General features: G+C 40.2%; 1 protein-coding gene across 2 annotated transcripts in view; it reads left to right on the top strand.

Moving 5' to 3' along the window:
• Nucleotides 1-14552, top strand: part of TMEM167A (transmembrane protein 167A) — a 68698-nt gene that overhangs the window by 23399 nt on the left and 30747 nt on the right. For both annotated transcript variants that reach the window (XM_030193353.1, XM_030193354.1), the window contains exon 2: nucleotides 9543-9652. In XM_030193353.1, coding sequence (XP_030049213.1) covers nucleotides 9543-9652 — 110 coding nt within the window. The remainder of the gene's footprint in view (nucleotides 1-9542; nucleotides 9653-14552) is intronic.

Genomic DNA, 14552 nt, shown 5'->3' with positions numbered 1-14552 from the left:
TTAAAGAGTCCCAGTATTAGCCGTAGAAAAAAATACAGTTCTTTCCCTGAAATCTGGAACAGTTTATTCACAGAAATAAAATATTAGTACTCTCTTAACCAAGTCCCACAGACCATAAACATATCCACAGTTCCAAATAAAAAATCCAGTAGGGTTGCATCCAACTTCCCAACATGAGTAGAGAGATGTGGTAGCCGCCGTGTTAGTCCACTTTTAAAGGTAATCATCAATAGAAATAAAACATGGAAAAGAAAATAAGATGATACCTTTTTTATTGGACATAACAATACATTTTTTGATTAGCTTTCAAAGGTAGCCCTTAATGGATCTTTTTGTAAGTGAAGGGTGGAAGCTGGAGTTGTGGCAGTAGCTGCTTTTGTCTGTGGGTTTCTTGTATATGGATGTTTGTATATAGCCATCGCTGATTGAGACTGTAGTGTCCAAAAAAAATTGACTTTTTCTGGGGAGTAGTCAATTTTGATTCTGATTGTAGGATGGTATGTATTGAAGGAACTGTAAAATTGTTTCAGAGTTTCTTCCCCCTCAGTCCAAATCATAAAAATGTCATCAATGTATCGGTGGTGTTTTAGGGGTTTGGTCTGGTATGTATTCAGAAATGTTTCTTCCATCTCAGCCATAAAGAGGTTGGCATATTGCGGTGCTGTCCTGGTGCCCATCGCAGTGCCCATGATTTGTAGATAGATGTCATTGTTAAAGAGGAAATAGTTGTGAGTTAGAATAAATTTGATTAATTTTGTAATAGTTTCTGGTGAGTATTGATGGTCCAGTATGGATGTTTTTAGGAGCTTCTCACATGCAGCTATGCCATCCGTATGGAGAATGTTGCTGTATAGTGATTCTACATCCATTGTGACCAGAAGGGTACCCGGTGGTAATTACTTGATATTTTTCAATTTATTCAGGAAGTCTGTTGTGTCTTGTATGAAGCTGTTTATCTTGTGCATGAGAGGTTTCAGAATCCACTCTATAAATCCAGATAGTTCCTCCGTGAGTGTGCCAATACCCGATATGATTGTCTGCCAGGGTTTCCAGGTTTGTGGATTTTGGGTAGCATGTAGAATGTGCCCACAGAAGGCTGGTTTGGTACAGCCAAGCTACAAAGTACCACCATATCTGCTCTGACCCAAGGGACAGAGACAGACACCTCGGAATCCTAACTGCATCCTTCGAACAGAAAGGCTACAACCCCAAAATAATCTCCAAGAATATTGCCTCCTCCCTCAAAATACCCAGGGAAAATCTGCTACAGTGCAAGGAAAAGAAAGCCACAGACAGCATCCCCCTTATAGTGACATACAACCCAGAGCTGGAAAAATTAAGACAAATCATAAAAGATCTACAGCCTCTACTCCAGGAGAATGAATTACTGAAAGAGATATTCCCATCCCCACCAGTGCTGGGTTTCCGACAGCCACCCAACTTAAAACACAAGCTAATTAGAAGTAAGGTCCCAACACAGACTCAAAAAGAAGAGAATGGCACACATCCTTGCAATATATCCAGCTGCAAACTATGCCAAATCATTTCACAGGACCCCACAGTCATTCACAAAGGAAAAATATTCATCATTAAGGAATCTTTCACATGCTTCCAATGTGGTATATATCATTCAGTGTAAAAAATGCAATGAAGGATGCTACATTGGAGAAACAAGTCAGATGCTAAAGAAGAGATTTAATTTACATAGACACCATATGAAAAATGCCATTACCAACCAGGATGTCACCTCTGTGGGGCAGCACTTTACAAAACCAGAACACTGTACCAGTGATTTAATGGTAAGAATCCTAAAAGGGAACTTTAAAACAATACAGGAACGTAAGACCTTTGAAGTCAGAATGATTCAATATCTTGACACCCACCAGATAGGACTTAACAAAGATCTGATTTTCTAGCTCATTATAAACCATAAAATTGTACTGCTTTGTCACCCTCTTATCTCCATGCGTATCTCCCTGTCCCTCATCTACTACTTATCATTTCTAAAGTGCTACTAGACGTATGCAGCGCTGTACACTTGAACATGAAGAGACAGTCCCTGCTTGACAGAGCTTACAATCTAATTAGGACAGACAAACAGGACAAACAAGAGAGATAAGGGAATATTAAAGTGAGGATGATAAAATAAGGGTTCTGAACAAGTGAATAAGGGTTAGGAGTTAAAAGCTGCATCAAAAAGGTGGGCTTTTAGCTTAGATTTGAAGACTGCCAGAAATGGAGCTTGACGTACCGGCTCAGGAAGTCTATTCCAGGCATATGGTGCAGCAAGATAAAAGGAACGGAGTCTGGAGTTAGCAGTGGAGGAGAAGGGTGCAGATAAGAGAGATTTACCCAGTGAACGGAGTTCCGGGGAGGAATGTAGGGAAAGATGAGAGTGGAGAGATACTGAGGAGCTGCAGAGTGAATGCACTTATAGATCAATAAGAGGAGTTTGAACTGTATGTGGAAACGGATAGGAAGCCAGTGAAGTGACTTGAGGAGAGGGCTAATATAAGCATAACAACACTGGCGGAATATTAGTCATGCAGCAGAATTTTGAACAGATTGAAGAGATGGCTAAGTGGGAGACCTATGAGAAGCAAGTTGCAATAGTCTAAGCGAGAGGTGATGAGAGTGTGGATGAGGGTTCTGGTAGTGTGCTCAGAAAGGAAAGGGCGAATTTTACTGATATTATAGAGAAAGAAACGATAGGTTTTAGCAGTCTGCTGAATATGTGCCGAGAAGGAGAGGGAGGAGTCGAAGATGACTCCAAGGTTACGAGCTGATGAGACAGGAAGGATTAGATTGTTATCCACAGAAATAGAGAATGGGGGAGGAGGAGAGGTTGGTTTAGGGGGAAAGATGAGAAGCTCAGTCTTGGTCATGTTTAGTTTCAGATGGCGCTGAGACATCCAGGCAGCAATGTCAGACAGACAGGCTGATACTTTGGCCTGGATTTCGACTGAGATTTCTGGTGTGGAGAGGTAGATCAGGGAGTCATCAGTGTAAAGATGATACTGAAAACCATGGGATGAGATCAGAGTACCAAGGGAGGAAGTATAGATGGAGAAAAGAAGAGGTCCCAGGACGGATCCCTGAGGTACACCAACTGACAGTGGGATAGAGGTAGAGGAGGATCCACTAGAGTATACACCAAAGGTATGCTGGGAGAGATAAGAAGAAAACCAGGAAAGAACAGAGCCCTGAAATCTAAAGTGAGGACAGTGTATCAAGGAGTAGGCTGTGATCAACAGTGTCAAAAGCAGCAGATAGATCGAGAAGGATGAGGATAGAATAGAGACTTTGGATCTGGCCAGGAACAGATCATTGGAGACTTTAGCAAGCGCTGTTTCAGTTGAATGAAGGGGGCGAAAGCCAGATTGAAGTGGATCAAGAATAGCTTGAGATGAAAGAAAGTCAAGTCAACGGCGGTGAACAGCACGTTCAAGTATCTTGGATAGGAAAGGGAGGAGGGAGATGGGGCGATAGTTGGAAGGAGAGGTAGGGTCCAAGGTTTTTTAAGGAGTGGTGTGGCTACGGCATGTTTGAAGGCATCAGGAACAGTCGCAGGTGGACAGTGAAATATTGAGGATATGACAGATAAAAGGGATGACAGTAGGAGAGATAGTGTTAAGTAGATGGGTGGGAATAGGATCAGAGTAACAGGTAGTTAGTTTTGAGGAGGAAAGAAGATGTGTAGTTTCCTCTTCAGTGATTTCAGAAAAGGAAGAAAAGGAAGCAGGGGTTGGAGGGTTGAGAGAATGGACTAAGGGAAGAAGAGTTGGAGGTGACCTGGTTGAGAATTCAAGTTTAATCTTGTGATCCTTATCATGAAACAACTCAGCCAGAGTCTGGGGAGAAAGTGAAGGGGGAGTTGGAGGTGAAGGCACTTTGAGGAGAGGGTTCAGTGTGGCAAAGAGACGTCAAGGGTTTGAGCCAAGAGAATTTGTCAACTGGATGTAATAGTCCTGTTTGGCAAGTAAAAGAGCAGACTGGAAAGAGGTCAGCAAGAATTTGAAATGTATGAAGTCAGCATGGGCACAGGATTTCAGCCAAAGGCGTTCTGCAGAGCGGGCACAGGAACGTAGGTAGCGGATTCTAGAGGTCAGCCAAGGCTGGGGTTTGGTACATTTTACAGAACGGGGAATGGGATGAGCGAGAGTATCCAGAGCAGAGGAGAGAATAGTATTATAGGAAGAGACAGCCTCACTGACAGACTTGGATAACATAGCGGTAGAGAGGAGATTTGAAACATTGAAGGACAGAGTAGAAGGGTCAATAGCCTGAAGATTCCTAAATGTATTGGTTAAGATTGGACGGGACTGGGGAGGAGGGTGTTTAAGTGTGGAAGTTATCAAATGATGGTCAGAGAGGGGAAGAGTTGAGGCACAAAATCTGGAGAGTGAGCAGTTTGAGAAGAAGATAAGATCAAAACAGTGGCCATTCTGGTGAGTGGGGGCAGTGGAGTACAGTTGAAGATTGATAGAGGATGTTAAAGCAAGGAACTGTGAAGCATAAGAGTCAGAGGGATCATTAGCATGAATGGTAAAATCCCCAAGAATGAGGGAAGGAGATGAAGGTTCAAGAAAGAAGGAAAGCCAAGCATCAAAGTCAGTGAGAAAGGAAGAAAGGGACTTATCAGGGGGTCGATAAATGACTGCTACTCGGAGAGGCAGAGGAGCAAATAGACGGATGGAGTGGACTTCGAAGAAAGAAAAACAGTGAGGCTGAGGTAGAAGAAGAGGTTGAAATCTAAAAGAGGGAGAAAGTAGTAGCCCGACACCACCTCCACGGCCAACTGGGTGAGGAGTATGGGAGAAAAGGTAACCTCCATGACATAGGGCCGCGACTGAAGCAGAGTCTTCAAGGTAAAAGCCACAGTTTCAGTTAGGGCAAGCAGATGGAAAGTACGAGAGATAAAGAGGTCATGGATGTAAGAAAGTTTGTTACAGACAGAGCGGGCATTCCACAGAGCGCAAGAGAAAGGCAGGGAAGGAGAGGAACAGAAATTAGATTGGAGATATCACAGTGAGACCTTCACAAATAGGATGAGAGCTGATGTGGAGGACCAGGATTGGGATTAATCTCCCCAACGGAGAGCAGAGACCCGGCTGTTCCTGTCTCTCACCTAACCCACCCTCATCCTGTTAGACTGACACTGAAATGCTTTGATGTTTCACTTATATATACTGTCATCTGCCAACATTTGCTTATTTCCTATCATCTTATTTTATTTTCCATGTTTTGTTTTATTTTGTTTTATTTCTATTGATTAACTTCCCAACAGAGACCCTGTTTTGGATTATAGCTGCTTCAGGGAAATCTGTAGCTTCTCACAATAGTATTAAATCCATTGAAATTAGAACTGCAACAAAGGAATTGGAAAAGCTTGCAAAATGGCCATGTTTACCAAAAGGCTCCCAAAGTCAAAATTTGCATCAATATGTGGCGCCACCCATACAGAAGATATCGGTCAATAATAGTGTTCTCAGCAGTGATATACATTGTGGGTTACAGAAACATGAATATTGAATTTACAGGTTAAAAGTGGAGTCAAAGGGATAAAAGGTAAATTTTGCCTTTTAGCTGATAACATGAAGATTACCAACAGAGTGGACACCCCGGAGAGAGCAGTAAACATGAGAAGATATCTCTAAAAATTAGAAGAATGGTCTAAGGTCTTCAGTTAAAATTTATTTTATTTATTTCTGCATTTGTGCCCCACATTTTCCAATTAGGTAGTCGGTTCAGTGTGGCTTACAAGTTACTTCAGTTATACAAGTTACAAAGTTGTTATAAGTTGGTTGTTATCTTGTTCAGTTTGTGTTCATGGTCTGGTATCATCATGGGTCAATTGTGTGTCAGTTTGATTATGTGAGTTTTTTTGAAGAAGGATGGTTTAAAGAAGTGGGCTTTCATGTGTTTTCAGAATGTTAAGTAGCATGTGAGGGCTTTTGGTAATGTGTTTCATATCTTGGGGCAAATGTATGTGAAGTTAGTTGAGTATGAAGATTTGCATATTATACCTTGACATTTGGGGACGTGAAGAGCGAGAGAGGTTCTAACGCCCCTGATTGTGTTGCGTTATAGGTGGTTCTATTAGGTTTGTTATTATTCTATAGACTAGAGAGCATATCTTGAAGGATATCCATGCTTTGACTGGTGGCCAATGTAGGATGTGGAGTAATGGTCGTGTGCTTTCGAATCACTTTTTTTCCAAAGATTAGTTTTGCTGTGTTTTGTACTGTTTGCAGTTTTTTTTAGCGATTGTTCCCTGCATCCGGCATAAATTCCGTTGCAGTAGTCAACATGGACGAGACCATGAATTGTACTAGTGTGTGGAATACATCTGGGGATATATTTTAGGGTAGGAGAAAATGTTCAGCACTGATTTTCAGCTTTAAGAACCTAACTTAAGTGCTTATTTTCAGCTGAATATTCACCTAACAGGAGTTCCTTATTTACAAGCTGTGTTCATTAATATTGGCCTCTGCTTAGACCCAGTATGTGTGTCTCACCTTCTTATAAATATCAACAGTTTGGGATTCTACTTAAATAGAAAACATAAGAGTGAAAAAAATAAATTATACTAAAAGGCAATTTTTAAGATTTAATTCGTGTCTTCCAGTGAAATAACACATCAGAAACCCTTATGCAGCTATCTGAGAAGGTCAAAGGTTAACTGCAATGTTTTTGGCACCTTGGCTGTTTGACAGCTTCTGTGTGTTGGAAGGAAGAAGGAACAATGTTATGCGAATGTAACTGAGGGGACTGCAGAGATATATAAAACAACTTCTCGAAAGGTGATACTGACTAACAGGAAATCAGAGTTTAATAATGCATCAGCTTAAGTCCTATTGATACATCCATGATCAGAGAGTAATTGTTTGAAGGGAAATTCACTTCCAGCTCACCTAGCAGAGTAGTCCTTGCAATAATTTTAGAAAACATCTTTTTAGTCCAGTTACCTACTTTCTGCTTCCCCTGCCAGGAAGTGAGATGAAACAGGGTTCCCCTTCCGATTTTGTCTCTTCTCCTTAGAGAGGATTGTGTGAGGTGTAGAGCAGGGATTGGGCTTGACTACGGATATGGTACAGAGGGATAAATTGCCATCGGTTTTCAAGTTCACTATATATTTGTTTTGCCTATGTGGGTGAGAAACTGTATTATTTAACTATAACTAAGGTAGAGAATACTGAAATTGTTCAAACAGTGCTAAAATAACACTTTAAAATCTGAAGTAAACCTTATGAACTAATAGTTTGTTGCTGTCTGGAGAAGCAGGCTAGGAGGGTGGGCCTAGTTCTGATGGTATCCTGTGAGTCCTCTAGTAAACCCATAAGATCAGGCTCCCAGAGGGATTCAAATGATCCAGTCCACCACCCTTGACATCATAGGTATAGAATAAGAATCCATCACAATCTTATCAGAGTTAGGAAGAATGAGCATTTCAAAAATTTCTTAAGTAATACAGCTGATACTAAATAAATTTTGGGAAAATATAAGGGGTCCTTTAACTAAGCTGTGGTTTAAAATGGGCTGAGCGCACCCTTACCCGGGTTTTCCCCGCATGCTAAGGCCATTTTTACTGCAGCAATAAAATGACTGATTTTTCCTTTTTTTTTGCATTAATGGTCATATGCTAATGCCTCTGTTAACATGCATCACAATGAGTTAGACCTAGAATTTGTTTTCTGCAACCAAACTGATTAATTTGTGCAAGTATAACAACAGGGTGTCTGTGTTGCTTATAGTGTAGTTTTTTGTCTGAGACCTCAGTTTGGGGTTTCAAGCACACCAATTATTTACGGTGAATGCTTAAAGGCTCCCAACGTGTCACTGGTCCCTTTAATGTGCTCATGTTTGTAATGAAACAAGTTTTTAGAAAATTCTTTGTTTTTTCCTTTTTACTTATAATTTATTTTTCCTTTCTTTAAAGTTATATTATGCTATAAATTTACTTAGCTTTTTCAGTGACGAGTCGGGTGCCTTTAAGCATTCACTGTAAATAATTGGTGTGCTTGAAACCCCAAACTGAGGTCTCAGACAAAAAATTCCATATAAGCAACACAGACACCCTGTTATACTTCCATTAACACGCAGTCATTAAAAAAAAAATTTAGCGTGTAACCACTTACCGACACCTACAGTGTTGGTGGTAAAGGCTCATGTACTAACCTTGTGCTAATCTGCACGCAGTAATGTAGCTGTGTTGATTGGCACAGAAATGCTCACTCTTTCCCCCTCAAACATGCCCACTCTATAATAAATTTAAAAAATATATTTTTTAGCTTGCTGTTTGCATGTGCAAATCAGGAAATTACCATAGGACGAAATATTTTTCACTCAATGAATAGTTAAGCTCTGGAAGTCATTGCCAGAGGATGTGGTTACAGTGGTTAGCATATCTGGGTTTGGACAAGTTCCTGGAGGAAAAGTCCATAGTCTACTATTGAGATAGACATGGGCCAGTGCTTGCCCTGGGATTGGTATCATGGAGTCTTGCTACCATTTGGATTCTGCCGGGATCCTTTTACTAAGGTGCGCTGAAAATGGCTTGTGGTAGTGTAAGTTTGGGTTTTGGGCGCGCGCCAAATCATTTTTCAGCACCTCTGTAAAAAAGGCCATTTTTTATTTTTGCCGAAAATGGACATGAGGCAAAATCAAAATTGCTGCGCGTCCTTTTTGGGTCTGCGACCTTACCACCAGCCGTTGACCTAGTGGTAAAGTATCACACGGTAACTGGGCGGTAATGACCTACGTGCATCAAATGCCACTTGGCGCACATCCTGTACATGTGTCCGAAAATAAAAATTATTTTTTAGCCGCACAAATTGGATGCGCGCCAAAAATGAAATTACCGCAAGAACCACGCAGTAGTCTAGTGGTAACTCCATTTTGGCACGTGTTGGGCACATGTAGACGCCTAAGTGGCTTAGTAAAAGGGCCCCTTGGATTGGCCACTATTGGAAGCAGGATACTGGGCTAAATAGAATATCGGTCTGACCCAGTAATCTAACTCTTATGTTCTTAGGGTAATAATAACCATTCATATTTGTTGATATAACAACAAAAATAGATACAGCTGTTTAAAAGAATTGGAGCAAAGAGATCTTTGTCCTGGTCCTTGTATTGTAATGAAAAGGTAATTGTGACTCCTGTTTCCTCCTTTTGCCTCCAGATTGTTAAGCAAAGGCATTTGAAGTATTAAAACAGGAATTCTGCATTGATGGCTAATTTAGTTTAACTAAGTGGCATCCCTGAATTTTCTATGTGTCAACATAGATTACTTTCTTCCTACTTTTGTCAAAATGTAGCAGTTGAAAATGTCATCTGATGTGATTTTAGTATTTAAACAGAGAATTGTTAAGGAATTGCCATTACATAATAGTTATATGGGAAGAAATTTTAAGCTGTAACATATAAGATTAATTTCCATTTGGGAAAAAAAATAAAAATATACACTGGATATATGTTTTTCAAATGTACGTTAGTAATGTAGGGGCTCCTAATGTTCTTTTTATTTTTTCCCTCTGCTCTAGTCTGCCATCTTCAACTTCCAGAGCCTCCTAACAGTAATCCTGCTGCTGATATGTACCTGTGCCTATCTACGAGCCATGGCTCCTAGCTTACTGGACAAAAATAAAACTGGGTATGTCAAGTTTCAAGTTTATTCAATATTTATATACTGCATATCGGAAACATAGTAACATAGTAGATGACGGCAGAAAAAGACCTGCATGGTCCATCCAGTCTGCCCAAGACAAACTCATATGTGTATACCTTACCTTGAATTTGTACTTGTCCTTTTCAGGGCACAGACCATATAAGTCTGCCCAGCAGTATTTCCCGCTCCCAACCCACTGTCCCCGCCTCCCATCATCGGCTCTGGTACAGACCGTATAAGTCTGCCCTCCCCTATCCTAGCCTCCCAACCACCAACCCCTCTTCCCCTCACCTGCTCCGCCACCCAATTTCAGCTAAACTTCTGAGGATCCATTCCTTATGCACAGGATTCCTTTATACATATCCCACGCATGTTAGAACTCCGTAACCGTTTTCATCTCAACCACCTCCCGTGGGAGGGCATTCCAAGCGTCCACCACCCTCTCCGTGAAAAAATACTTCCTGACATCTTTCCTGAGTCTGCCCCCTTTCAATCTCATTTCATGTCCTCTCGTTCTACCGCCTTCCCATCTCCGGAAAAGATTCGTTTGCGGATTAATACCTTTCAAATATTTGAACGTCTGTATCATATCACCCCTGTTCCTCCTTTCCTCCAGGGTATACATGTTCAGGTCAGCAAGTCTCTCTTCATACCATCAAAGCGGTTTCCAACCATAGTAAAAGGGAGTTAGAAAAGAAGTAACAAACAAAAATAGAGCAGATGCCCTCTTCCTTGTGCTAATAGGTTCTGCCACCAGAGTCCAAAGTGAGCGTGCAAATCTTGCTTAGGTTGATTCATAAGTCATCTTAAAAAGGTATGTTTTTAGGAGTGACTTAACACTGTGATAAGAAGGCTCAATAAGCAAATAGGTTGGAAGGTTGTTCCAAAATATTAGACCAACAACACTAAAAATTGAGGATCAAGTTGATTCATAGATGAATTGGTGAAAAGAGGATATTATTAAAAGCAGCTGCTGGTTGGAGCGTAAAATTTTGGATACATAGGGAATGAGTACACAAGAAAAATGGGTGGGGGGGGGGAGTATCATGTGGACCAGTGTTAACGTTTTAAAGGAGATACGGTATGTTATTAGGAGCTAGTATTCTTGTTGAAGTAACTGAGTACTATGGTCCTGATGCTTTGCCTGTAATTAGTAGTTTCATGGCTATTTTGAAGTAGTTGTAATAATTTCATTTCAGTTATGCGGAGTCTGGCATAATTGGAGGGGCATTTTCGATATAACTTGTAAGTCCAACTTTGGACATTTTGCAAAAAACATCCAAAATCTGAATGGTAAAGAAGGTCATTTTCAAAAAAAGAAAAATGTCTATCTTTTTTTCTTTTGAAAATACTGTTTTGAACAAGGTTTTGTGATTTGGACGTTTTGGGTTTTTTTGGCCCATTTTCGAAAAAAAACCTCAAAAAACATTCAAATCAAAATGCACAAAATCAAGCCATTGGAATATAGGAGGAGCCAGCATTTTTAGTACACTGGTCTCCCAGAAAAGCAATAGGGCACCATAGGGGGCATTGCAGTGGACCAGGTACATATCTCACCATTGCTTCCTTATCTTGTCTGCTGAGCCCCCCAAAACCCACTACCCCCAACTGTGCACCGCTACAATAGCCTTTACAGGTGAAGGGGGCACCTATATGTGGGTACAGTGGGTTTCTGCTGAGTTTTGGAGTGCTCACAATTTCCTCCAGAAGCGTAACAGGTATGGGAAGGCATGGAGCCTAGGTCCACCTGTCTGCAGTGCACTGCACCCACCCTTAACACACTTCTGACAGGCATCATAGAAAAACGTCTACAAATTGATTTTGAAAATACTTATTGGGATGTTTTTGTGACAACGTCCAAATCCAGATTAATGCCACTTTTTGGACGTTTTTCTCTTTTGAAAATGAGCTCCATAGTGAGTTGAAATAGTCTAACTGGCTTGATAGAGCAGTTTACGTAGTGCTGATTGATTAAAGCAAGATTTAATAGAGTGTATTTGCTTCAGTTTAAAGAAGGATTTCTGTATTATAGAAGAGACATGGAACCGATAATTCAGTTTATCAATTATGATCCCCCAAATCTGTAATGGACATGCCTGCAATACACAGTGCATTGGAGAATTTTAGATCAAGAAGCTCTGTAAATACAACCCCCTTACATATTTCTTATATTTGAAAAGCTAATAGTGTTTCACAACGTTAAAACTGTTTGCTATTAGTATTTTTCAGAAGTAGGTTTGAGATTTATTCTTTTCTTCAAAGAGCAGAATTTGAATTGGGCACACAAGAGAATATCATTGGACAGTGCCAGATCAGAACAGCTCTTCCAGATCCTGACTAGCGCAAAGTTTTGAGTGTTTGTGGCTCTTCCCATGTGTTATAGTCTCCTTGGCTCCCTCTGTTTTTTTTCTTTACTTTGTCAAACAGACCTGAAATTAAATTATACAACCCCTTATATTGTGATGTGTTGTGTGACTCTTGGTTTCATCAGAAAATGTAAAGCTAATATTAATATTTCATCTAGTCCACTTAACTCCAGTCCTATGATGGTGATGAAAGCACTCTGCAAATGCATTGCTGAACTATTACCTTCACTTATAAGCATTTAATAACTTGTGTTAATGTTCTGCATTCACTAAAACGGTCAAGTTTTCAGATTATTCTCAAAAAACTTACATTAAATTTCTCTGACCGTTTGCTTTATAGGCCCATTTAATCTCATGTTCTTATAGTCCCAGGCCGAACATATTCCACGTATCAGAAAAGGAGGACGGAAAACCAAACAACAGCCGGCGTGGTTAAAAAGTGAGGTAAAGGAGGCTATTGGAGCTAAAAAGGAGTCCTTCAGAAAATGGAATAAGGAACCGAATGAGGAAAATAAGAAGCGGCATAAGGAATGTCAAGTCAGATGCATAGCGCTGATAAGAAAGGCAAAGAGGGATTTTGAAAGAAAGACAGCGTTAGAGGCGAAAGCTGATAGTAAAAACTTTTTTAGATACATTAAAAGCAGGAAACCGGCAAAAGAATCGGTTGGCCTGCTGGATGACCGGGGTGTAAAAGGGGCGATCAAGGAAGACAAAGAAATAGCAGAAAAACTAAATGAGTTCTTTGCTTTGGTCTTCACCGAGGAAGATTTGGGTGGGATACCGGTGCCGGACAGGGTATTCGAGGCTGAAGATTCGGAAAAACGTATTGAAATATCTGTAAATTTGGAAGACGTAATGGAGCAGTTCTGCAAACTGAAGAGTGGCAAATCTCCTGGACCGGATGGTATTCACCCTAGGGTACTGATAGAACTAAAAAATGAGCTGGCAGAGTTACTGTTATTGATTTGTAATTTACCCTTAAAATCGAGCGTGGTACCGGAAGATCGGATGGTGGCCAATGTAATGCTGATATTTAAAAAAGGTTCCATAGGAGACCCGGGAAATTATAGACCGGTGAGTATGACATCGGTGCCGGGCAAAATGGTAGTGACTATAATCAAGAACAAAATTACAGAGCACATTCAAAAGCATGGACTAATGGGACAAAGTCAACATGGATTTAGTGAAGGGAAGTCTTGCCTCACCAATCTGCTGCATTTCTTTGAAGGGGTAAACAACGTGGACAAAGGTGAGCCGGTTGATGTTGTGTATCTAGATTTTCAGAAGGTGTTTGATAAGGTCCCTCATGAAAGACTACAGAGGAAATTTAGAGGGACATGGGATCGGAGGTAGTGTCTTACTGTGGATTAAAAACTGGTTGAAAGACAGGAAACAGATTGAGCAGGACTTAAATATGATAATGAAATTATACTTTAAATAGTCCTCTGTTTTATTCTATGGTCAAAAAATCTGGATTTATCCAGATGTGACAAAAACAAAGAAGGAAACAATTTCTGACTTTAAAACAAGAAGCAAGAGAATTAGGAGCAATTTTCACATTAGCATACCCTTGTAAACGTCTGATTCGTATGCTAGGAATTAAGTATGTATTTTTTGAACCGAATCGATTAAGACTCTTTCTGGACTCAAAAAAATTATCTAGCCGACTGGGCGAAACAACACGTACAGCTGTGAATTAAGACACAGGGAGAAAGAACAGGACTTAAGCCAATTTGATTATAATTTAAGAAAGTTTTTCCTTTATTTTATAATCTCCTTATATTGCTGAACCTCTTCCCTTAAGAGCCTCAATTTAGTGGTTTCAGGAAGAGTGTAAAATGTTACATTTGATAAATATATATTTTTTCCTCTTATATTGATTTCTCTGTATTTCCTTACAAACGTATATTTGTTTGTAAACTTGAAAAGCAATAAATAAAAAATTTAAAAAAAAAGAAAGATAGAAACAGAGAGTAGGATTAAAAGGTCAATATTCGCAATGGAGAAAGGGTAGTTAGCGTGGTCCGTCAGGGATCGGTGCTTTGACCTCTGCTTTTTAACATATTCATAAATGACCTAGAGATGGGGGTAACTAGTGAGGTAATCAAATTTGCCGATGACACAAAGTTATTCAAATTAGTCAAACCGCAGGAAGATTGTGAAAAACTACAAGAGGACACTGGGAGACTGGGCGTCTAAATGACAGATGATATTTAATGTGAACAAGTGCAAAGTGATGCATATGGGAAAGAGGAACCCAAACTATAACTATGTCATGCAAGGTGCTGCTGCGGCTAGGAAAGCAAATAGAATGTTGGGTATCATTAGGAAAGGGATTGAAAACAAAAATAAGGATATTATTCTGCTATCGTATCGCTCCATTGTGCGACCGCTCTTCGAGTATTGTGTTCAGTTCTGGTCGCCGCACCTCAAAAAAGACAGTGGAATTGGAAAAGATGTAGAGAAGGGCGACAAAGATGATACAGGGGATGGGACGACTTCCCTATCAGGATAGGCTG

Source organism: Microcaecilia unicolor, chromosome 2, assembly GCF_901765095.1.
Source record: "Microcaecilia unicolor chromosome 2, aMicUni1.1, whole genome shotgun sequence".
NCBI classification, from domain to species: Eukaryota; Metazoa; Chordata; class Amphibia; order Gymnophiona; family Siphonopidae; genus Microcaecilia; species Microcaecilia unicolor.
Note: the sequence above shows the minus strand (reverse complement) of the source record. Positions and strands in the feature narration are given on the sequence as shown.